A 23,680-nucleotide genomic window follows, 5' to 3' on the forward strand; every position below is an offset into this window, starting at 1 on the left:
AAAAAATCATCTGAGACTTTGTATGGAGTACTTGATTACTGTACTTGTAACAAGTAAGCGTAATACCTTACAAAAAGAATTACACAAAAGAACAAGACAGATCTATGTACATATACTACATCAAGTGTCCTAAACAACTCCGCAGCTCAAGAGAAAAAAGCAAAGACAGAGAGCTAAAATATTAATGATTTTTAGATTTCAAAACAAATCCAAAATGCAAATCACGAGTGGGCTTTTCAAAGGTTTACAATCTTAGCCCCTTCAGTATGAAATTGTCCTTAAAAATTAACACAGCACTACTACTCTTCAGCAAGGAAAACCCCAACAATTCTCTCCTCCTTTTTTAACCGTAACATTCAATTTTGAGGTTTCAGACAATTTTACATGTCAACAACATTTAAGTCAGAACATTTCCAAGCACTTCACCTGCATTATGCAATGTTTGTTCTTCCTAAAGATTTACAAATCTAAGAGACATTTTACTGAAGCTGATTTAAAATACCCCCAAAAAACCAAGAAGATGCACTCTTCCAGGGTTGCGCAGTGATGAACTGTCAACAGGTTTCGGTCCCGGTCATTTATTTGTTGGAGCCCTAGCAGGTGAGTGTCCACTTTGTTGCTGGGCTCTGGCAAGGTTGCCACTTACATGGCAAAGCAAGCAGAGAGGCCCAGCGTTGGTGTGGTTGTGAAAGGGCTGCCAAGGGATTGATGTCATGGAAAAAGCCAAATGGCTTGGGAAATCTCTTTATTTTATGTCATTTTTCTTACCTTGGCATATCCAATCTCCCTCTGAGATGATAGAAGTGGTTCATCCTGCAATTCAGCTGCCCTTGTCTTGGGACGCATGTCCATCTGTGAGAGGTTTCTCAGCCCTGCTCTTTGCCAGTAGCTGTCATGTCCTGTCTTGCCCTGTCCACCAGCTGCCCTTGTGGCAGCTGCTGCGGACAGCTCATGTGGGTGGCGGACAAGCTGATTTACTGTGCAAATAAAGGGGATGAGAGGTTGCCTGTCTGGATGTGTACAGGTCTTCCCTACTGCCCTCAGGTATAAGGCAGTGCCACCCACCACCACCCAGGGACTTGCCCTGCACGCTCAGCTTGTGTACAGACAGCTGTGCTCAAAATGCCTCAGGGCTCCTCACATCTCCTGAAAACCTCCCATGTGGCTCCCATCAGCCACCAAGTAGCCCCTGGTCACAGGGTTTGGCCACACCTGTGCCATTCACAGCTTTCTTCATCTGCCAACAGGAAGGAGTGAGGGCAGGAGGAAGAGCAGGAAGAAGGGGAGGGACAGAAGGAAGGAAAAGAGGGAGGGAAGAAGGTTGCATTTGGCAGCTACCTCCAGCAGCTAGAGCCAGAGCAGCTGACAGTCACCGTGGGAGAGGCTCACAATGTCCTCAGCAACTTCCACCGCTTCTTTGCCCAGCGGCCTGGCTGTTCTGACAACTTTTCCAGATGTGCTCTTCATTCCTGAAATCGTGAGTTCTGGCTTCTTCCTGGGGAGGGCAGATCCTGTTTGCAGGGCATCCAGCACGCTTCATGCTGCAGGTGCCTGAGGGATGAGACCTCATACAAAGCATGTGGTTCAGGACCCGTGCCAGGTCTCTGAGCCATAGGGGTCTGAGGGCAGCCCCTGGTGCCTAGATCACTCTCAGAGAAAAGCACAAGCCCTGAGCTGGGAGCTCTGAAGCTCTCCTTTAGTCTGCAGGGGATTTTTGTGGTGTATCTGTAAATATTTTGTAATCTCCTGCCTAACAAAATGGAAGGGGTTGCTGGTAGGTTTAAACTAGGTTGCCAATTTGAGCCGATTAATTAATTGGAAGATGATTTTAGCAGCTGAAACAGGCAGAAGATAAACGGTTTGCTTAAAGCAGGGGCTAAAGGCAAGCTGAAGTAATTGTTCACAGCAGCAAAGACTCAAGGCTGCTGAAGCCATTCTGCTCAGCTGCAATGTTCCCGAGCTGAAGACACAGAGCGCTGGACCTGGGTGCGTGGGCAACAGTGGGTGAGCAAAGAGTGAACAAACACCTTATAACTTCTTCCCATATTGTAGTTTCCTTAAGCAGGAGAAGATCATAATCTTAATAGGTTTGGCACAGGTGATTAAAAGCAGTTGCTGCGAGCACTGACTAGAAGATGGAAAGTTTCAACTAAAGTCTTTTTCCTGTGTCTTCTGCCCATGAAGCCTGCTCTTCTCACAACAGTTTGAGAGGCTTGTTCCAAAGCCTGAGTACTTTCATCCAGCACTGAGGGGCTTGGCTGAGGGTTGTAGAATGGCACTCAGATCACTTAATGCTAAAACTTCAACTTTGCCCTTTGTGACCAAATCCTTCCTTGCCACCCAAGTCAGTCCACACTCCTGGGATTTACAGCACTTACTTCATTCTCCTAGCTGTCGAGCAAAGAAGAATTGGAGTAAAGCAGGCGTTACTGATGTATAAGGAGAAGTTTGCCTCAGCTCCTCCAAATACGCTCTGGGGACTTGGTCTCTGCCCAGGGCCTGAGAGCATGGTCTAGGTTTCCTGCAGCTGCATGAAGGTGGGTACAAAGTCCCTGTGGAGGTTCTGGTGGGGCAGACACTTGCCAGCCACCTCTACCACTGGGTTATGGTGGTCCTGGTGCTGAACATGCTGTTGGCATCAGCATATTACGGTAGTGGCTGTGCCTTGAACTGTTTGTAATCCCTTTCTCCAGGGGATTTGGCAAGGCAGCTTGCTTAATGAGACGAAAATAAGCACCCTATCCTTTGGTTTGGGTAAGATCTGGAAATGTGCATCCTAAAGGCTCAGGAACCACCTGGGAAAGAAGAACGTTGCATAACTGGATTTCTCCATCTCTGGAGGCGTTATGACTCTAGGTCGTCCAGCTGTATTATCTCTGTGTACAAAAGGGGCAGCTGCCTCATATCACAGCATTCAGAAGGACAAAGAGTTTCTCAGTCCGTAGCGGAATCCAAGGTTGCCTTCAGTGGACTAATATGGTAACCACAAAAATATTTGTCATTTCAATTGCTAAGACAGATGCGAAAAAGCCAGAAGGTCCTGCCCGCAGCTCATACGATTGCCACATCGGGGTGCGCTGATTAAGAGCTACCATTTTTATTCTGTGAGGCTGGGTTTCATTCTTGTAATCTATTTCATTTGAAGAGTCTTCTGCATATCTGGATAGCCAGGCCTAGGTGGAAAAGCTGAAACGAGCTGAAAGCAGATATGTTCGCTTTGTAAAGGCTATTTAAAAGACTTTTTTTTCCTTAGACTGTTGTCCCCAACCTGCTGTGTGTTTATTGGAAGCCTCTTGACCCTTTCCTCATTTTTATGACTCTTCTGAACCAAAGCCAGTAATCAAACCACACAAACATACTTGTCTGAGTGAGAAATCGCATCCTGCAGAAAGGAGAGTTGGGGAGTGGTAAGAAATGAGAAGTGATACTTCTTCCCCCAACCTCTTATCTCACCCCACTTGTGTTGGATTTGAATGGAGCAGCGGTGAGGTTTTCTCCAGGACCTTTAGCTGCAACGCACTCATGGTGTCATTGCACGATTTATTACAGGGACTGGATTAGTTTTCAAGTGTCAGTCTTTGGTTGTTATTAGAGGCAGCAAAACAGCAGCACTTTGGACAACCTATTTGCACTCAGATATTTGCAAGGTCTCAACCGCATCCTTGATTTAATGTATCAATTTGTGTAATGTAACCAATGAACTTTCCTACAAATGTGGGTGACACAAATGATGTAACATTTTCTGAGTATTGTAAATCAGAAACGTTTTTCTCCACTTGCAAAAAGCCTCCAAGGAAATGGAAATGCCGTGACCTGTATGAGTTGGCACTTGGATGGTGGCAAAGGCTGGCCTGGGATACACTGGCGATCAGAATGCTCTTAGAGTCAGTGAGGCTGTCTTACCTCTGGAGATTTGCCTGCGAGCCCAAGACCAGCCAGTGATGAGGGATAGGTCCCCACAGCAGCACCAGTCTCCACGCAGTGTGCGTTCAGCCGAGAAACTCCTCATCATAGGATGCTGCATAGACTAAACTTTGCACAGGTTCAAGAAACAACTGGGCTGATTTGAGGCAGAGAAAAGCTGCTGAGTGTGTTGTAGTGCAAAGACACCGTTTGCAGCTCAACACTCTGCAGCATTGGACATTGTGCTCTCATCCTCTGGTGTAGGAATCTGCTGGTGGAGAAAAGGTAGAGCCTAGATGTAGCTGTCCTTGCGTTCCCCATCCCACCAAAAAACCCAAGGCAAACTCCCAAGCCTGGGTGAGAAGAATGGGGTCCCACCTGCTACTGGAGCAGCAGCTGGTGCATTGAGCAGCTCTGGTGTAGCCAGCGAAGGAAGACCCAAATAGCTGGAGCAGCAATACAAGTCCTCCTTCCCAGGAGAAGCTGGGAGCCCCAACCTTATTTCCCCTACCAGAGAGTAAAACTGGCGGTATTACCTCTCTTCAGCTTGTTCTCTCTCCTTTCAGGGTAACATTTTCACGTGGCCTTCATTAAGGCCATGTCTGTGCTGTTTGTGCAGCTGAGCTGCCTTTGACAGCACTCCTTTCAGGTATCTGCCACACTGGGTGTGAAGCAAACATGCCCTACTGGGATAAGCTTCCCTGTTCATCGACACCAGCCTTCAGAAATGTCTGAACCAGCCTCCTGAGCACACTGATGTGGGGAGGGCATGAATGGCAGTGACACCAGGAGGCAGGGCCACAGGCAGGCTTTTTTTGGGTCAAGATCAGAGGCAGGTGCTCCCAGCTAAATACCCAGATTCAAGTGGAGGCTGGGAAGAACTCAGAGGTATCCCTGCGCTATTGCCATGTGCAGTGCTAGCGCCAGAGGTGTGCGTGGCCTTTGGCTCTGCCCTGGATAAGCCGATTTACCCCATGCTTGCTTTCTCTCCCACTTTCACTTGCAGATCTTTGGGGGCCTTGTCTGGATCCTGGTGGCATCCTCGAAGGTCCAGTTACCCGTGCTGCAAGGCTGGGTGATGTTTGTCTCTGTGTTCTGCTTTGTCATGTCCATCACCCTCCTGTGCCTCTACATCTGCGGTGCACATGGGGGCAGTAGCTCCTGGGTCACCTTGGTAAGTGGATGGGACAAACCTCAGGGCCTCTCCCCTCCCTGGTACCACTGGTATACAATGGTCTCCTTTGCTGCTACTGCACACCAAATTGCAGGCTGGGGCTTGCTTGTGTGGGTTCCTTTTTTCCCCCCTTTGCAGTGTGCTCCCTCCTGGGAATGACTGTGTCATCCTTGGTTCTTAGGCTGTCATCTGCCAGGAGACAGCATCTCTGTTCTACCTCAGTATGGCCGTGTTGGAAGCCTACTCCACCTATATCAGCTTTGGTCCTGCCAACGCCGTGATGATGACCGTCTACCAGGAGAACGTTGCTGCTGTGGTGAGTGTCTGGCAAGCAGGGGAAGGAGAGGGCAAAGCAACGCAGCAGGAGAGGGCAAAGCAATGCAGGAGGGCTGATGTGCAGGAGGTGGCAGCACCTAATGGTTTTTAAAACGGCTGAAGGCTCAAAAAAGCATGTATTTTTGTTCTTAAAAACTAGGATCACAGAAACATCTCCTGTGTCTAGTTTAAACGAGTTGAAGATGTTGTTGTGTCAGCTTGAGGGTTTCTAATGTTATTTTTAACTCTTTCAGAGGGAAATGAGCACGCGCATGTCGCCCTCCGTGAGCGAGGATGCCGTGCCCAGGCTGAAGCCCGCGCTAACCTCGAAGCTTGCATCCCGGAGTTGAGCACAGAGAGGCGTCACCCTGTGAAGGCTTGGTGTGTTGTAGCAGCTGGTGCTGTGAGGTCTGGCGGCTGGCAGCAGGGGGGAAGCGGCTGCTGGGGGGTTCCCTCATTTGCATAGCCCAGCCCCCTCCGCGTGCATCGGAACGCCTGGGTCCCCCCTGTGGCAGTTTTTGACCGGTCCCTGCCAGTTGGGTCAACGGACCCAGCGCAGGCGGCGGATCCCGCTGGGGCTCCTCTGCCTGGGGTAAATCCCTCGGTATTTGTGATTCAGAAGAGGTGAAAACCGAATCTACGGGTCTCCTTAGACAACCTTCAGGAGCTGTGGGCTGCAGATGGGGGGGCACCCCCCTTGTCTGCTCCAGTGACTGGTCCCATCGCTGGTCAGAAGTGGAACAGCTTGAACAGGTGAATCTGCCATTTCTCTCCTGGCCGTTGTGGGAGCTGTTTCGGGGGTGAGGGAGTACCTTGAACTCACTGGTTATATTGACGAACTCTCGGTTGCCTAAATATGGGACCGAGGCTGGCTCAGACATGGGTGTCTACATTAGAGACATCCATGCTTAGTCAGATGAATCCCACCCCAATCTCCTGTGTTCCTCATCAGGTCTATGACAGCTCTGCTGTTAGCCTTTACTGAAGCCAAGTATGGTTTCTGTCTCTTTTCTTTTTCTTTTTCTTTTTTTTTGTTTTGTTTTGTTTTGTTTAACAGAAAGGAAACCCAGTCTTAGACATTCATTTGCGGAAGAAAGTTTGTGTTTGAAGATCACGCTTGGATCTTCAAGTAAGTCTAATTAGATGCCTCTTCCTCTCCTGTTCATCCCTCACAGGCTTGGGCACTGTCCGTTTGTCCTGTTTCTGAGGACCGCTGCCCAAGGCACCTAGCATTGCACATGGACAGCCTGTATCTCCCGTTGCACCGTGAATTTTGTTAGCAGGAGTGAAGAATTTTTAGGGTATAAGCTAACTGAATTGCACTGAAGTGAAAAAAGTGCTGTATAACTTCCAAGAGATAAGAACGGAATATAATTGGAAGAGAAATATTTTGAGCAAAAGATGCTGAAAAAGCATCTTTGAAAAATTATGAGCATAGCGCTATGGTTTTTTATTTAGGATTTTTATATGTTTTAGATTTAGAGTTTGAATTTCAACAAATTGAGTTGAATTGGTGTGGATAACATATTCAAAGGGCCACGTATTTCTTTCAAAGACGAATAAACAAAGTAGCACCTACAAAGACTGTTTTGGCTTTCAAGTGTTTTGTATTTTTGAACCCAAATCTGCAAGTTCCTGTTAAATTAAAGTGTTCTAGAAAAATGTCACAGATTGTATGATCCACCCTTTCTAAAAAATTATTGTTGATGTTGCTTGGTTGGGCTGAGGCCCCTCAAGACATATATCTCCTTTTGTTCAGAAGACTCTCGGGCTGCAGCAGGCACCCAGACATCACAGAGATAATAGAGGATCCCGAAAAGAAGTCAGCAAGTTACAAAGGAGGAATGGGCAAGTAAAAGGCGAAAGCCTGAATCCCATCTGTCCTAAGCAATGATCTGCTCAGCTCTGGGCTGGTGGCACAGGCCACCTACAATTCAGGGTCTCGGGCACAAATCTTGAGCACTTAGGTGCTTATGTCCTTCCTGACAAAGGAAAAGAACATTAAAAGGAGGTGCCTGTTACTTAGTTCAGTAAAGGGAAAAGAAACTTCTACTTAGGTCTGTTTGCCTCTTTTGGAGGCTGGACTTGAGCACAAAGGAGACGAGTGCCCTAGTAGCAGGCCGCTGAGCAGGCTGAGGGGATGCAGGGAGTCTGCTCCCAGGGAAGCTCTTCCACTTTGTATAATCTAGTTACTCTTGTACTGGGGGTTTGAAGCCAAGTACCCAGCAGGCACACCATAACTCTTCTCTCTCTCTCTCTCTCTCTCTCTGGCCCATTAATTGTCCTGATACCACTCCAGATCTCCTGAAAGTGGGACGCCAACTGTTAAAGGGAGATTCTCGCCTCAGGACGCCTGCAACCTCAAGCTCAGCCTCGCGCGTGGTCCGTGAGAAAGCCACGGCTCCAACTGCAAATCTGAGTAAGTAGGGGATGCAGATATGGGACTATTGCAGGGAGCACCTCAGCCGCTGGGCTGTTGGACAAGGTGAGACCTGTGCCAGCCAATTCACCTTTTAGTGCCAAATGCCTTTTGATAGAGATGCAGGTCTCCTGGGGACTGTGGGGACATGCTCCTCCTCCATCTGGAAAAGATGGCTGAGCTCCTGGCGTAAGAAGGGCACTGAGGTTTAGAGGTCAGAGTTGAGGCAGGTATGGAAGATGGCAAGAGCTGTGATCTTTAGTAAAAAAAAAAAAAAAAGTCTTTTTTATATTTAAGAAGCTTTTTTTCTCTCTTCTGCTCATTCGTTATGGAATATGAGTCAAATAAGAGAAACCGATGCTACACACACTGCACGCTCTTAAGTATTTGTTTTAAAATATGTGTGAGGTCAAGCTGGAGCAGGCTTTGCAATTTGTGTATCTACTGCAGCAAATGCAGCAAAAGCCAGAATCCTGTGTTGCTCTTAAATGGTTTTCTTTACAGTTTTCCAGCTGTATTCCTCCTCCCCATGATAGAGTGTTGCCAGACTGATTAGAATACACAAATTGTATTCCCTTAATCTTCCTTCATAAACAGTGCCCTGTAATCCTGTCATCATTGTTGATGACCAAATCAAAACATTAAAGAAAGCCTTTCTCTAGACTGAACAAAGACAATCTTCAATCTAAAATATTTAGAATGCTTAGAGATATTTTAAGGCTTTAATTAATGTACTTAATTAAATACATTTTAAATTTATTTTTAAATTTTAAATTTTATATTTTAAATTTATTTAATTAAATCAATTTATTTAATTTTAATTTTTAAATGTAATTTTTTTAAAATTAAAAAATGGAAAGGATTTAGTTTTAATTAGGAATTAGTTAAATTAAAGCAATAAAAATATCAAAATATTTGTACCCCTTTTTTAAAAGAAGAAAGGAATTTGACAGTTATCAAAATTTAAGCATCATTTCAGACAGAAAGTAGAAAATTCTGTTTTTCCACTATCTGGCCATGTTTGAATTAAAATCAGAAATAGTTTCAGTGCTCTCTGAACTTTGTTTTTTGGTGACCAAATCACTCAGAAATTTTTTTTTTGTGCTTTAGAGTGACATCTTTTAATCCTTTTTGAGCAGTGTTGAGTGGATATGTCTCTATATTCCTTCTGTTTATACATCTGTATTTGTATGCGGGCATAGAAAGCTAAGGGAACGTCTTTATCTTAGCCATGCAAATCTGACTGATTTGGTTTCACTGTGGTATATGGACATTGGGGAAGTTGGTGGTTAATGGGCTCAACAGTGGAAACTCAGCCATAAACAACTAAGCAGGACTTTGCAGATAGCGGTGGCATTTTGAACATTTGCTTGCTTTTACGTACCTAGCTATATAAATCCTGGGGAAGCTGTGTTTTAGATGCCTTCAATCTCTTTTGGTCCTCACCTGTCGTTATGATTCCGAGATTAGGAAGAGCCTGGAAGAAGGGGGAAATGCATGCCCAGTCCCTGTTCCAATAAATAAACCACAATTATGAAAAGAAAATAAAAGCCAGCATCTGATAGAGCAACTAGACAGAGGTTGCCCAACTTTGCCCAAAACTCTAGATTGTAGAACTTACTTTTCTCAGGTGTGTTGGCTGCAGGGGTTAGGCAGGGTCTCCTGATGGAGGCAGGGGAGCTGTGGGAAATTCAGGCCTGTTTGGATTCCACTATGTATGTAGCAACGGGTGACAAAGACGTGCAGGCACCCTAAACTGGGTGAATCTGTGGAGGAGCTAGAGAAGGCCCTGATAAGCTGAGAGGACAGGAACCCCATCTCCTCCCCTGGTTCTTACAGCTGGACGCAGTGCGTGTCCCAGGTGGTGTGATGGGGAGATGATGTGCAGCCTCCTCCCAGTTCAAAGCTAAATCTGGCCCTGCAAATCCCAGGTGGATCCTTTCTCCAGTAAAGCAGAGAGCAGAAGAGAGCTTTCCTTGGGCTGCTTTTGTGTGGACCCTGATGTCTTTTGTGTAGTGTGAAACACCCAGCCTGGTCTTTGGAGAGGAGCCAGGCACCGAGCTCTTTTAAAGCTGACCTGCTTCTAGGCATGCCCAGAAACAAGAGTTTCACATAGCTGAGACACTCTGCTGATTGAGAGCGGGATTTCTCAAGTGAGGTGGCAGATAGGGAGAGCGCTACTTCCAAAATTCCCCCCGTGGAGCTGGGGCCCTGGCATCCTTTCATAAATCCTGCTCCAGCCGCTGCAAGGTGGACATCGCTTCCCCAAGGAGCTTGAAATGTATTACTTTTAATGTGTTGTAACAAAACAGTAGATGTACCTTATAATACCGTATCTTAGGTGTACTGTTATGTAAGTTGTGTTTAAAGGAAATGAAAATTCTGCAGTTTGTTTTGTATTTTAGTTGGATTACAAGCCTTGTCTTGCTTCCATGTTGAGGCATTTCATTACAGGTCGTCTGTTCCTCCCTTCTGAAATTCTCTAAGTAATAGGAAGTTGTTGGCTTTCGAAGTCTGGGCACCTGGCACGCTGTGAGTCTTTGCTAAAGTTGGCAGAATACGGTGTGACCGCAAACCCTCAAGGATTAATAGGCTGAAAAAGCACAGGCTTCATGTCTGTCCTTAGTGTTCCTTAATGCTAAGAGTGCTACTGGGGGGAAAAACAAGCAAATGACAGCAGTCGTAACTTGACATTCATTGCTTTGAGACCCACCTTGTCTTTCTTTATAACTATAGAAATATAGTTTAGGCAACCAATCGATATACTGGGTAGGGTTTTACTGTTCGTTTCAGTAGATGGCACTTGATCTCTATTATTTTTTTGTAATAATTTCAAGGTGTGCGTTACAGTAAATGTTTGACTAGCTTTATGACAAATTTTGCTTTTGATCCTGGGATTGCAGGGCTGCTTAGTTAGTTACCTCTCAGATATGTTTCTCATTCTGGTGGTTTTCTCTTCCCTGTTGAAAACATGTAAAACTGATTTAAAATGTTTTATGCACATTAGAATGAAAACCATGTGCCTTATATTAAGGGTGATTGTGCAAAAGCTTTCAGCTGAATCAGGTTTAGCATGTGATTTCATGCGTTTGCATATATGCTGTGGACACATACCTGCAGCATTTGCTGCTGTGAATGCATGCCTGCGGGGTTTGTTGCTGTGCACCAGCCAGCCTCTCTCCTCCTTGTGCATTGGAACCAGATTTAGGAGATGTGTTGAAGAGGCCTCTGAAAGCCCTTTGTTAAACTTCTGCCACCAACATAACGGGACGGCTGGGATGTTGACCTAGTCTATGACTGAGTTCACTCCCTTTCTGTGTCCTGTTAAGTCATCCCTGCCAAAGATGATGTTTTCCAGCTTCTAAAAGTACTTCTGACCAGCCTATTCATTTCTATTCAAGCAGACCAGGTAGTACTGCCAGGCATATGAGAAAACTCCTGAGGTGACACCACATGCTTCCTTATTAAAGACTTGTCCGTAGGTGGATTTACACATCACGGAGGTTTTTCCAAAACTGTCATATACAAGTTGAGTATCATGTTATACATCTATTGGTATTTCTTGAACCTCCAGTCTCAATGTTTCTAATGAGGTTGGAGTAGCAAAGTAGCATCCTTCCATCTCTGACCGAAAGAGCCTTTTGGTTTGAACAGAAAGATAAGTTGTCCAGACTGTTCTCTTCTCCGTGAACATGTGTTCCCCCAACAAAGGTCATTTCAGGATGAGAAGGGAAAATTGCTGGCAGCTGTTCTAAAGTGGTGTTAGAAGAGCTCAAACTGTATATAGAATCACAAAAAATAACTAGGTCAGGCTAATTTCCGTACGAAGAATCTCTGTAAGGTATATAAAGCAGGAAAAAAAACCCACCTTGTAATGCTCTTTGTCTGTTCCAACATCTGCTCGTGGCTGCTCTGCAAATCCATGAATTAAAAACAATGAAGAAAAATGCTGGCTCAGGATACAGTGATATGCAGAGTCTACATGATGGCTCTCAGCCAATCTCAGTAATTAGTTTGTAGCGACTGTTTTTAGAGATGAGCTTGACTGACTGCGGTTTCACAGCATGCACAAGCCACATTCCATATTTATTTTGAGATCTGCAGTGCTTATACTTTGCATGAATGCAGTTCAGATCACTACCAAAGCTATAGTATTTAGATGAGATTGGAAAACTGCTTAATGAGATAAATTTTGATTATTTGATAACAAACTTTCTTCCAAAGTAAGAAAAGTAGGTGAACTAGATGAGCAAAAATCAAGATACATAATTAGTTTAGGTCACACAACCAGCAGTATGAATTGAGAGGTTCAAGTAAAATCAAGTTTAGATCTAAATGCAGGGAAGCAGGATCTGCGTTGAAGTTCTTCCCCAAAGTCTTCTGCCTGGTATTGAGCTGGAAGTCTCCTCACCCAGCAGGTTTGAACAGTTGATGGTCACCCACACTGAAAGTTTTGCTCCACGTCTTCTCTGACTGCATGTTTGCCAGCTGCCAATTTGTCAGCTGTTACTGCGCTGTGCAATCAGCTGCAACATGATTAACAGATCTGTCTGATGAGAGAGCACAGGCAAGCAGTCAGGTAGATGTCCACCCAAGAGTGATAAGCGATAGCTTCTTTGGCCAGCGCAGTGGGATAGGGGAGGGGATGCTGATGCCAGGCATTGCTGTGCTCAGGATCTCACTGTCATTCTGGGAGCACAACTTGCAAGTCTGAGCTTGATGACTAAACTGCATATAAGAGGGGGTGGTTAGGTACTACAATCCAAGATTCACAGCAGAGAGCATGCCAGGCAGGAACACACCTCTCCCAGTCCACAGGAGAGGCCAGAGAGGCGTGCCCGTCTCCCAGATTTGGCCACCTACTTGTACCCTGCTTGCGCCCATGCACGTGCCTCACATTCACTCTGAACCTCTGTACCAGAGCCAGACCACCTCTGTGAGTGCCAGCAACCAGCACGTTTCATTGCTTTGAACTACGGCCAGCACTGGTGCTACCACCCACCCTGTTTTGTGTGGCAGCTGAGCAAGTAGAGCTCGGGGAAAAGATCTGAGTTCAGTGCCCTCCTTAGACCAAAGGAGTTCAAATCCACACCTCTCACAAGAGTTCTCAACCACTGCAACCTACAGAGCATCATCAGCTTCCTCCACTGGCTTTAGACCTCGTGGTAGTAGAGGGTATCTGTCGGACATGGGCAGCGGCAGAGCACGTGGGAGCAGCTTCTCTGTCACACAAAGAATAGAGCAGTCTACGTGGAGGAGAGTCCTGATCCTTGCTCCCAGGATTATATCTGCATTTACGCAGTTACTGTTGGATGTGAAATTTATAGCAAAGTGCAAGGCGAGAGTCTCATGTTTAGTAATAGTAAATCGCATGGTAAGTCAAAGGCCAGGGACTGGAACAAAAACACGCTGTCAGCTGAGCTTGACACTGTGAATTGAGTACATTCCCTGCTGGGAGCCTTTGCCCTCAACATGGGTCATTTTTTAAAGGGTGTTATCTGAAGAAAAGCCGGAAATGCTGAAGCAAGACTTCATCACTTCTGAGCAGCTTCTTTTTCTTACATTTGTTCGTGCATGTGAGCAGTCTGGTTTTCTTTCCTAGATTGCTTGTGGTGTACAAAAACAATCTTGCAGGAACAACCCCGTATTAAATAGAAAAGAAGTAGCATTAATGTTTCCTGGAAATATTACTGCTTATGCTGTGAAAGATTGAAACTGGAGATGTAGCTGTGAGTTAAAAGTTTTAAGATAAATTAAACTTAGTCTTTTAAAAATACAGATTCTTTCAATAAAGGGCATTACAACTGAATTATCTCTACTTTTCCAGCTGTTTCTAATGGCTTTGCTGCAAGTTCTTATGCAGTCAGGCCCCCTCTCTTCCCTTGGGGTCTCTAAATAAAGCTATCTACACGGACAGCATGCTACTTATTCCTCTAGCAGCTGCACTGGAGTGGTGAACTTATATTATTTTGTGTTTTTGTCTCTTTGCTGTGTAACAGGATGCTTTTGAAGGCACGGAAGCTCAGCAAATTGAAGTGCTTTACATTCTGAGGACAAGCTGTCTCTGTCAGCGCTGTTTCATTTACAGCTCTGATTCACTGGGTGACTATATGCAAACCTAGCATCAAGAATGATTTTTATATCTATATATACACACACATAGATATTTATTAAGAGGTCATGTTTATGGAGTCAGAAGATAGGTAGTTCTGTGGTTTCTATACTTTGGCAGCTATGAAAGAGTGGTGAAGTTGCAAATAAGAAAGACTTACACAAAAAGACTAAATTAGCTTAAAAGATTTACTAAACTCAGGTGCATCCTGAGTTTTAGGAATCCAGTTCTGCTCAGCTGTCAGTGTTCCTGTCACAGGTATTACTTCTTCCTTTTTTCTATGTTGTAACCTTACCATTTAGATAGCACATGGACAATCAAATGCACGCAGGAAAGTTTGAGCTTTATTCTTATAGAAGGAAAAATATTACATGCTCAAGTGCAAGCAAAATTTGACTTTTGAGGCCAGAAGACCATGCCACAAGGTATCCAACCATCTGTAATGGCTATAAATAGCAGACTGGGATGCTATACTCCAGGCATGCATGTATGGTTATTGTGTGGATCTGTGTAAGAAATGTATATACTGGCTCCATATACATACGTACGTATGTGATGCGGTTGCATACTGTCCTGGCAGACCAAGTATACCTAAGCTGTTCTACCTTGCCCAGCCAATTGCAGTGCTGTGGCAGGACGGTGTTAGCTCCCTAAGCAGTGGTCCTCCAACCCATGGGGCAGATGTGCACACACGTCTGACCTACCGTCACTGCCTTTTCTGCCTCTGCCTGGGTTGTGCCAGCTGGCACTGCCTGCACTCCTCATCATGGGCAGCACAGCATGCAGTCGTGGGGTTGCAGGCTCCCCTCTCCCCTCCATGTCAGCTAGAGCTAGGTGACTGTAGTGGTGCTGTCAGGGCAGCAAGGAGGCTAAAAGGCAGTGCAGAAAGCATGATGCTGTTTGCAGCACTCTCTTAGCTCAGTGCCGTTGCCCACTGAGCAATAAAGTGCAGGGACAGCACTTGATACTGCACTATTTCACTCCAGTGTCTTGCAGGCAAGAAGCAATCCTGGAAAACGTTGCAGTACTTTGTTGGCCGTCACTGTGTTGTTCTTCCCGTTGCACAGAGCGGTGCACAGCTCTGCTCCTGGGGAGTGGGTGTGCTGCTGCTTGTAGCCTGCTGCAAGGTGGGCTGGGGCCAGAGTGACGGGCCTCTCAGTGTTGGATGCCACTACGCGTGGCATGAGCGTTTCCGTCAGAGCATAGTGCCAAGTTGTCTTGCCTGCCAGCACTGTGACACTGAGTGGCTGCAGCATGGAAATATATGTATGAATGAATTTCAACTGAGATACCGCTTAAGCTGATGACTCAATATGTGGTATCCTTTGTGGGAAATGGTGGGTAAGACAATCCTCTTAGTCAGGGGAGTCTCAGATCAGGGCAAAACAAGTGTTATAGCCAGTTGAGACAAAAGAAATGGTTTTTGAGAAATGGCAGCCTCTTTCATGGTTAATGCTGCTTAGGTGGGTTGTTCTGGGACTTAGATGTGTGAGCTTTCGCAATCACATTGTCACAGCGACAAACCTAGTCAACTGGGGTACAAGCCGTGCACATCACCATCAGTTCTGCAAAGGATTTAAGAAAGACTGTGCAGCTGAAGGTTTATCCACCCCAGTGGGGGATGATGGTATCTGCAGATGCATCATGGAAAATATAGCAAAAATGGGGTTCATGGTAAGTCTGCAGCTGCTGGCTGGGGGTGTCTGTGCGTGAGACGGCGCCCAGAAATTCTCAGGTGAGAGATGCTCGCCCCGACCAGCTGTTTAAAGGATGTTGGAAAGTTATTTCCATTCCCTCAGATTAAAGTCATCGTACAATATTGTGGCTTTGCAGTGTAAGGCCCAGATATGGCTTTGGACATCTGCCATTTGAGTGACAGACTGAAAAAAATCCTAGCTTTAGGGTGGGTATTTTTCCAGGTGATAAGACTTTCTTAGTAGCTCTACCTACTACTGATTGTAGCAAAATGAAAGCGGTTTTCCCTGTACATGCCAGGGCTTGGGAAATAAAAGCTGTGATCCATAGAAAGTCAGAAATCAGGTAGATGGCTTAACACCCCAGAAGCACTTGAGAGCCGCGCGTGATTATTGGATTGATTTAAGGCTATTAGAACTGCTTTACTGTCCTTCTGTGTGCCACGATAACCTGCATATGTGTGTACATACGCAGACACATATACCCTATTAGCCTATACACATTTATATGTACATATGCATGTATGTGTACATCGTCTCAGAAACCAAAATGGAAGCGGCTTTTCCCCCAGCGCGTAGTGTTTTCATATGGTTTAAAGCAAGCGAAATCTACAGTTACAGTTGTGTGCTGCTGCAGGAGCCATGTGAGCAGCCTGATTCTTGTATTGACGGCTGTAAGAAAGCAAACAGGTTGTCACAACAAATGTTCCTAGCCGTGTCCTAAAAGGGCTTCTTTAGTGTGAGGGGTTTGTGTCCAAATGGTTTTTCTCTGCTCTTGTTTAAGTGCCACTTCTGAAGAAATGTTGCAAATCCAGAACAAATCACGTGCTTGACATCAGGGATGTTGGAAAATTCACGCAACTGCTAAAATTCACACAGGATGGGCAAAGGGATGATGCCTGTTGTTCATTGTGATTTTTAAAACAGCCTTTGAGTTATGATTTCCACTGTGTTTTTACTCGTCCCTTTTCTTTTCCAGGGATTAAAACCAATTTTAGCTCTTCAAGCAACACAGGCTGTACCTCAGTGCCTGAAGCCCGTGTGTCGGCTGCTGGAAGCAAAAGGTCTTTTTCTCACAAGTAAGCAAAGCAATTTTTCCTGAAGAGTGAGAGAGTTGCTAGTGCAGAGAGAGACTACTATGTAAGGCCTTGCAGCTAATACATAAAATACCACTAGTGTGAGTTTTGAAACAATTTGGCTAACACTACGCTCTTGGGCAGCACTTACGCTGATGAGAACTGTAATATGAGAAAGGGGAAAAAAAAGCTATATTTTTTGAGACCAAAACATGTCAGTAGGCCAGATCAGCCGACAGGTATTTTTTTGTTGTTTGTTCATAACAAGTATGGGAGATACCCTCAGGTAAGACAGAAAAGACTTCAGCTGGAGTGGAGGAGGAGACAACTGGGTGTATGTTGCTTAACAGCAGTACCTCTAAGAAGTTAACCTTAACCTTTTGGTCTTATCACTGTTTTCTCTTTGTAATAAACTGTCAGCTTGGCATGTCCCTTTCCAGGTCATGACCTTATTTTTTGTAGGAAGAAGTAGACAATATTGCCTTTGATGCTTTTGTATTCAACACCCTTGCCCAACCTTTCTGTAACTAAAACTATATGCAAATAAAAAAAAAAATATAAATCAGTTATCTATCTAAACAAATCTTTCAAGAAAGATTTCTGTAAGATTTCTCCCTATCATTTGTGAAGTGCAAATCCAGAGAGCTTGTGAATGCGAGGGTGAGGACATTTGGGTGGAGCAGCGCACATTGTGCTCCACCCACAAAATCCCTGCTGGTTACATTTGTTGGAGCAGGTGCAAAGAGTTCAGATTGACAGGACGGGTTTCCTGCCCTTTGTGGAAGTGCTGGCAGGTAGGCCAGGCCGGGACTGGCAGTGGGATACCTCTATGCTTAAGTCACACAGATGTCTCTGAGGTCGGAGTGTGCCCCAGTGCACAGAGATCGGCAGAATGATGCTTAATGAGCAGTTTCCTATCTGTGTCATGAGACTGTTAGAAAAATAAACATTACCTAAGCACTCTCTAGATTAAATCTAACCAGTAAAGGTACTGGCCGGGGTGTGTGTGTGTGTGTGTGAAAAATACTAAGTATAATATGAAGCCCTAAAATCACCTTACTTGCAGTAAGATTCTGTATCATTGCATGTATTTCTGTGCATTTAAATGTAACTTTAAATTAGAGCATCCTGACCCACTTAATTAGACAGAGGTCCTCTGTAATAATGCTCCTTCAATTGCATTGCTGCGTTACGCACAGTCTATGTGAATTCTGCCTCACCCAAGAGTTGATGCTGTACTGTACGAAGTGGAAGGAGAGGTCTCCTTTGCGATATGTTCTCTTTTAACTGTTTGACTCAACTTCCTCTGAAAAATCTCAGTGTTGTCACAAACCACAGTCCAGCACTTCATTGTAAAATAATTATAAAATCACCCAAACCACAGCAGTGTGATGAAGGTTTGCAGCAGCCACCTTCCTTATAAACTGTTCCATTTTCAGAGGAGGGACGAAACCAAGTTAGGGAATCTTGAGGAGAGTTCTTGCTTCATAGTGCTGTGGTATTTAAATTTTTATGTTCAAGCCTCTTTGGTTGGCTGGATTTGCCTTCTTCTTTTCTGAAACCACCCCGTTCATTACAGTTTAGAAGAACCAATTCCATGAGAGGATGTAGGTAGCAGTGTAGCAGTGCAGGAAGACAAACCAAGTGAGCAAGCGAGGAACCCACCTTGGGAAGCTGTGCTCAGAGCACCTCAGTCCTTTGGCAGTTGCCAGCAGCACAGATACCAGTTGCTTTCAAGCCCACAGTCGACAGTCAGGTTATTTAATAAAGAGTGGGAAAAGAAAGGTAGATACGTATGAGGGAAACTGGAAGGAAGGAAGGAAGGAAGGAAGGAAGGAAGGAAGGAAGGAAGGAAGGAAGGAAGGAAGGAAGGAAGGAAGGAAGGAAGGAAGGAAGGAAGGAAGGAAGGAAGGAGGGAAGGAAGGAAGGAAGGAAGGAAGGAAGGAAGGAAGGAAGGAAGGAAGGAAGGAAGGAAGGAAGGAAGGAAGGAAGGAAGGAAGGAAGGGAAGGAAGGAAGGAAGGAAGGAAGGAAGGAAGGAAGGAAGGAAGGAAGGAAGGAAGGAAGGAAGGAAGGAAGGAAGGAAGGAAGGAAGGAAGGAAGAAAAAAATGTGTGGTTTTCTTTGTCTATTTTAATACTATTTCAGCCTGCTCACAGTAGGGTTTGAACTATATCTAAGCAAATGAATGGTCAGGCATTGGAACAGGCTGCCCAGGGAGGAGGCAGAGTCGCCATTCCTGGAGGTACTTAAAAGATGTGTAGATGTGGCACCTCAGGGCATGGTTTAGGAGACTTGGTGATGTTGGGTTGACAGTTGGACTTGATGATCCTAGGGGTCTTTTCCAACCTTAATGATTCTATGGTTCTCTTCTATGATTCTATGAATAGTTGACAGTGGCAGCAGAAGCACCCTCTATGCCAAAGAGAGAAAGGAACAGTGGCTCAAACAAATCTGTTTTCATCACACACTGTGATCCCTCAGGCTGCTTGCCAAGGAGCATGAAAGCAGTCTTAGAGCAAACCTCCACGAGCAGGCATCTCTCTGCAGGTCTGGCCAGGGAAGGCTGAAGCGTGGTTCTTTTGGCACTAGCCCAGGCTGCAGTCCTCTCATTACTTAATGGAGTCAGAGGTTCAGGGAATGTGGATGATCTGGTGGAGTCAGTGGGAACCGTGCTAGCCACAGAGAAACGTGAAAATGGCCACCGTTTCCCTAGATCACATAATTCAGACTGAGAGCCCCAGTCAGTGAAAGAGTGTGCAGTGGCTGATGACTTCAGGACTTTCTTCCCGGCCACTCACAGTTATCTACCTGTTTTAGTGTGTAGACAACTTTGTGCGTGAAATAAGACACATAATGAGTTGTGTGATAAAGATAATCCAGTATGCTTTAACCATGTTGGTTCTCCTCCAGTTGTGGCCTTCATGGTCAGAATAATGGATCCTTATCCAACAAGTCCAGACCCAGCCCACCTGCTTCCCGTGAAAAGGCCCCTTTGTCAACACTGAGCAAAAACCAGCCGAGTCCTGCGAACACCCGTCAGAATTATGGGGCTTCTTTAGCCAGCAGAAGCAACTCAGGCTCAAACAAAGGAAGTGACAGCAGCCAAGTGACGAGGCAAGTCTTTATTTCAGCATCCTGGTGTTCAGCACACTGACTTACCTTCTCTGCACTCAAATGGGGCATCAGCTGGTTGTCTGGCTTGCCAAAGGGGTCGTGTTGCTCCTCAGCATGGGTGTGACTCTTCATATTGGTGGCTCGACAATCAACAGTGTGCTCTATCCCATGTAAAAGTTTGACTGTTTCAGTACTGTAAAATTCAAGGTTACTTTTAGTCAAAGCACTTTGTAGCTGGTTTTCACTCCAAGGCAGGCTCCTTTCCGTGGTTTTATGCTGTCAGTTCTCATGTGGCTTTCCTGGTTCTTTCACAGAAAGGTCCTTTCTCCTTTGGAGAGAGTTGGGTGGGGTTGTATAGAAAATATTGTATGCTCGGGTGAAAATTCACCCTGCCCGGCCTTAGGTACCTCTGCGTGCAGTTTCCTCTACAGGGAAGAAAACTAATACCTGCGGGAGCGTGCGACACGTATTGCAGAGAAGAAATTGTTGTTTCTCTCCCTCCCTTTCTCTCTCTTTCCTCCCACCCCAGGCAACTCAACAGCCAAGCATGTCAGATACACACCTAAAGCTAGACAGGATTAATGTAGGTTTCAGGGTGCTCGGCTTCTTAACTCACATGTGGAGCTGAACTCAGTCTGTACGCTTCCTTACCTGGCTGTGTCTGCAGCTGGGTGCCCTTGCCAAAGGCCCAGCTGCCTGCTCTCGGGCACCGCTTTGGGTGAGGAGATGGCTAGGTGTTTTAAAGTTAAATGTCTCATTTGAGGTAATGGCACTGAAAACAAGCACGATAAATAGTAAATTTTGTACTATAGCCACAAATCAGCCATTTTCTCAAGTACTTTGATTTGCCAGAGGGAGTCACTTGTGTGGACACTGAGGAGCCCAAAATGAGTCAAGCGCCATATCAGTCTATGGGATGTGTTCCTTTTTGCCAGGACTGAAGAACTGTAGGAGTGATGTTATGTGATGGTGTGACGGTTTTTTTCTTTTCAGGCGATCAGGGAAATCTATTTCTTGTGGTCACAGTTGCAGCACTAAGCCAGAAAATCCGGAGCGGTATTTGACTCCTCTGCAGCAGAAAGAAGTTACAATACGGCATTTGAAAAAAAAGCTGAAGGAATCCGAGTGCAAAGTTACAGAAAGGTATATTTCACTTCAGAAATAAGACTGGACAAGATTTATTCAGGAGCATTAAGGGATGGGAGTCCTGATCATTTGTACTCTTTTCTTGACCATGTAAAGTTTTCATTAAGAGATTTGAAATATGATCGGGCTGATTAGGTTGTTTTCAGGTATTTAAGGTTTCATTGTGTGCTCAGTGAATATGTACCGTGCACTTTTGTTACAAATATGGCTGTCTCTTTTTCCCTTTTTTTGAACTTTCCCGATAGAAGACTTTCAAAGGATAGTTCTTCACAAGCCTACTTTAGCACTGAGACCTTTTATACATAAAAGAAGTTCCACCTCACTCAGAAAATACGACCAAAAATGTCCCCCTTTTCCCCTAATGAAAGAAAAGCTCTGACACAAACTAGTGTGCCCGCTTGTGGTTTTGTTGCTTAGATATGGACTTTTTTGCAATAGCACTTTGTATGGATGCTAAGCGAAGAAGCAACAATGTACATTACACAGCAACAGATGTTCTCTCTTTTACTAAAGCTGTGCTCTGAGAACTGGCTTTCCAGCACACACAACCCAAGCGGGCACAAAGGGTTGTTTGAATGGAGCCCCAAGGTAGAGTCCCAGGGACCCCTTGGTCCTGCTTTGGGTGGCCCAACATCTGTACCTGTGAGGGCTGGATCTCACGCAGGGCGCCCTTCTCCCCACTTGCTTGCAAGTGAAGGCAGAAGCCTCTGGATCCATGCTGGGCTGGGGGGGTGCAAAGCAAGCCGGGTGCAAAGCAAGCCAGGTGCCTGCAGCCCTGAGCCATCCTGCTGTCTGAGGCCACTGTTGGCTCTGGCTATACGTGACGAGCTGCTGGCAGGCACAGGGGACACATCCAGGCAGCTGTTTGTCATTTCCTCCAGGGTGAGGCAGTAGATGAGATGTTAAGCGCTGTACTGGTTGGACCTAACCCAGAGGCCACCACTTTCACCTCAAAGTGTCCAGGATCACAGCATAGCCCACAAGGCTGCTGGCTGTGTGGCAAGGTTGGTGACTCCGGCTAGGAATCAGCCAGTGTGTCTTGGCAGCCAGCTGACATCTCTGCCAGTTCTCTCAGAGGTGGCAGCAAATGATGCATGGAGGAATTTGCTTCTTCCTTGGAGCATCTTTGCAGCATAGCCACCCCAGTGAGGTGGAGCCTCACGTTGACTCTTTAACTAGGCAGTCACCAGAAGTGTTACGATATTTTTATTTTGCTCCAGGGAAAGAGAAATCGAAAAGCTCAAAGCTCAGGTGGAACGTATGAAGGAAGACTGGATCGAAGACGAGTGTAATCATGTGGAGATGGAGCTGAGCCTCTTGGAAGCAAGGAGGGAAATTAAAGAACTCAAGCAAGTTATTGAGAGCATGAAGAACAGCTTGGCTGAGAAAGACAAAAAATTTCAGAAATACTTCCTAGAAATAAGCATTGAAAACAAGAAACTGGAATCTTTGGTGTCGAGCATGGAGATGGCCCTGAAGAGCTCTGTGAGAGATGAGCAGCGCCCGGAGTACACATGTGACTCTGAGGGCAAGCCGTTGTGTACCACGATGCCAGACAGCCCCACCACAGAGGACCAAGCTCTGGAGGAGCTGGCAGACAGCGGGCTGTTTCTTCATGAGGACACAGCTAATGGGACTGATTTATTTGAAGAGAGTTTGACCACCACAACCTCTGAGTTGAGTGAGCCAGCTCCCTCCAATTCTACTGTGAATCAAGAGATGCTTGAAAATGTTCTGGATGAAAAACTAACTTTTTCCCAGGAGGAGGAGGAGAAAGTCAGAAACATGATGGTGGAGCAGACCATCCAGACTGATGTGGTGCCATATAGCCTAGAAGGGGAGCAGTTCATTCAAAACATGTTCAGAGCTCAGAGCTCAAGATGCCTGTCCTCTAAGCCCGCCTTCTTCACTGAAGGAATTGGGTCAATTTCTCTCGAAAGCCTCAGTGATTCTGGTATCGTTGTGGACTTAACTCCAGGTGAGCCAAACTCTACCATCCTTTTGTCTCCTGTGACACCTCTATGCAGGAAGGTGGAGCACGGAGTTAATGAAAACCATTTTGTGAAAGAACTTGATTTTACAGAACCTCATGATGATGAAGTCTTTGGGTACGTCAATACTGTTTCTCAGACAGGAATAAAGAAGAGATACTGGAGCAGCAGACTCGCCAGCGATCTGGCTGTAGCAGCCCCTGTTGTACCAACTATCATGCGGCCTTTCAGTACTCATGGAGCAGGAACAGATCTCATTTACAGTACTAGAGCGTTGTTTTGCAGTTCTGTCCTAGTCCACCATTTTGCTCTTGACTGTTTGATTTGCCCTATAAATTGGTTTGAAAACATGTTACTTGTTTCAGAATGGAAAAGGTAAAGCCTTTCTACAGGATGTTTGTAACTGGTGTTTTTTGAGAGTACTGCTGCCTACAGAAATAGTCCTCCTGCTCCCAGTCACCATGTTCCCCACCCCCCCACCCCACCGCGCTGGTGTCTTTCTGGTGCCAACATATCTGCACAGTGAACATGACCAGGGAGATCAAGGAGAATACAGTGAGTTCTCTTTCATGTTTGTTTGCTGAATGTTAATTTGTTGTTTGTTAAGCTCAATGAGTTTCCCTGGCTGCTTCACTGGGCAAATATACCAGCACTTTGCACTGGCTCAAGAGTAGCGTGAGACATGCACGGGAGCAAACGGCCAGAGAAAGGTGGGCTATTTCTTTAGGCAGCACTA

General features: G+C 45.5%; 2 protein-coding genes across 2 annotated transcripts; both read left to right on the forward strand.

Moving 5' to 3' along the window:
• The first annotated feature begins 1,344 nt into the window (after window positions 1-1,344).
• On the forward strand, window positions 1,345-7,359 carry LOC142055527 (myelin and lymphocyte protein-like). The gene is made up of 4 exons (XM_075089557.1): window positions 1,345-1,477; window positions 4,910-5,077; window positions 5,259-5,393; window positions 7,315-7,359. Exons 1-4 carry the CDS (start codon window positions 1,391-1,393, stop codon window positions 7,357-7,359), a joined length of 435 nt encoding a protein of 144 aa, XP_074945658.1. The 5' UTR covers window positions 1,345-1,390.
• Window positions 7,360-20,533: 13,174 nt separating this feature from the next.
• On the forward strand, window positions 20,534-23,323 carry LOC142055640 (syntabulin-like). Its single transcript, XM_075089757.1, has 3 exons — window positions 20,534-20,541; window positions 20,801-20,950; window positions 22,174-23,323. Exons 1-3 carry the CDS (start codon window positions 20,534-20,536, stop codon window positions 23,321-23,323), a joined length of 1,308 nt encoding a protein of 435 aa, XP_074945858.1.
• The last annotated feature ends 357 nt before the right edge of the window (window positions 23,324-23,680 follow it).

The sequence above is a fragment of the Phalacrocorax aristotelis genome, chromosome 3, assembly GCF_949628215.1.
Source record: "Phalacrocorax aristotelis chromosome 3, bGulAri2.1, whole genome shotgun sequence".
Taxonomy (NCBI): Eukaryota; Metazoa; Chordata; class Aves; order Suliformes; family Phalacrocoracidae; genus Phalacrocorax; species Phalacrocorax aristotelis.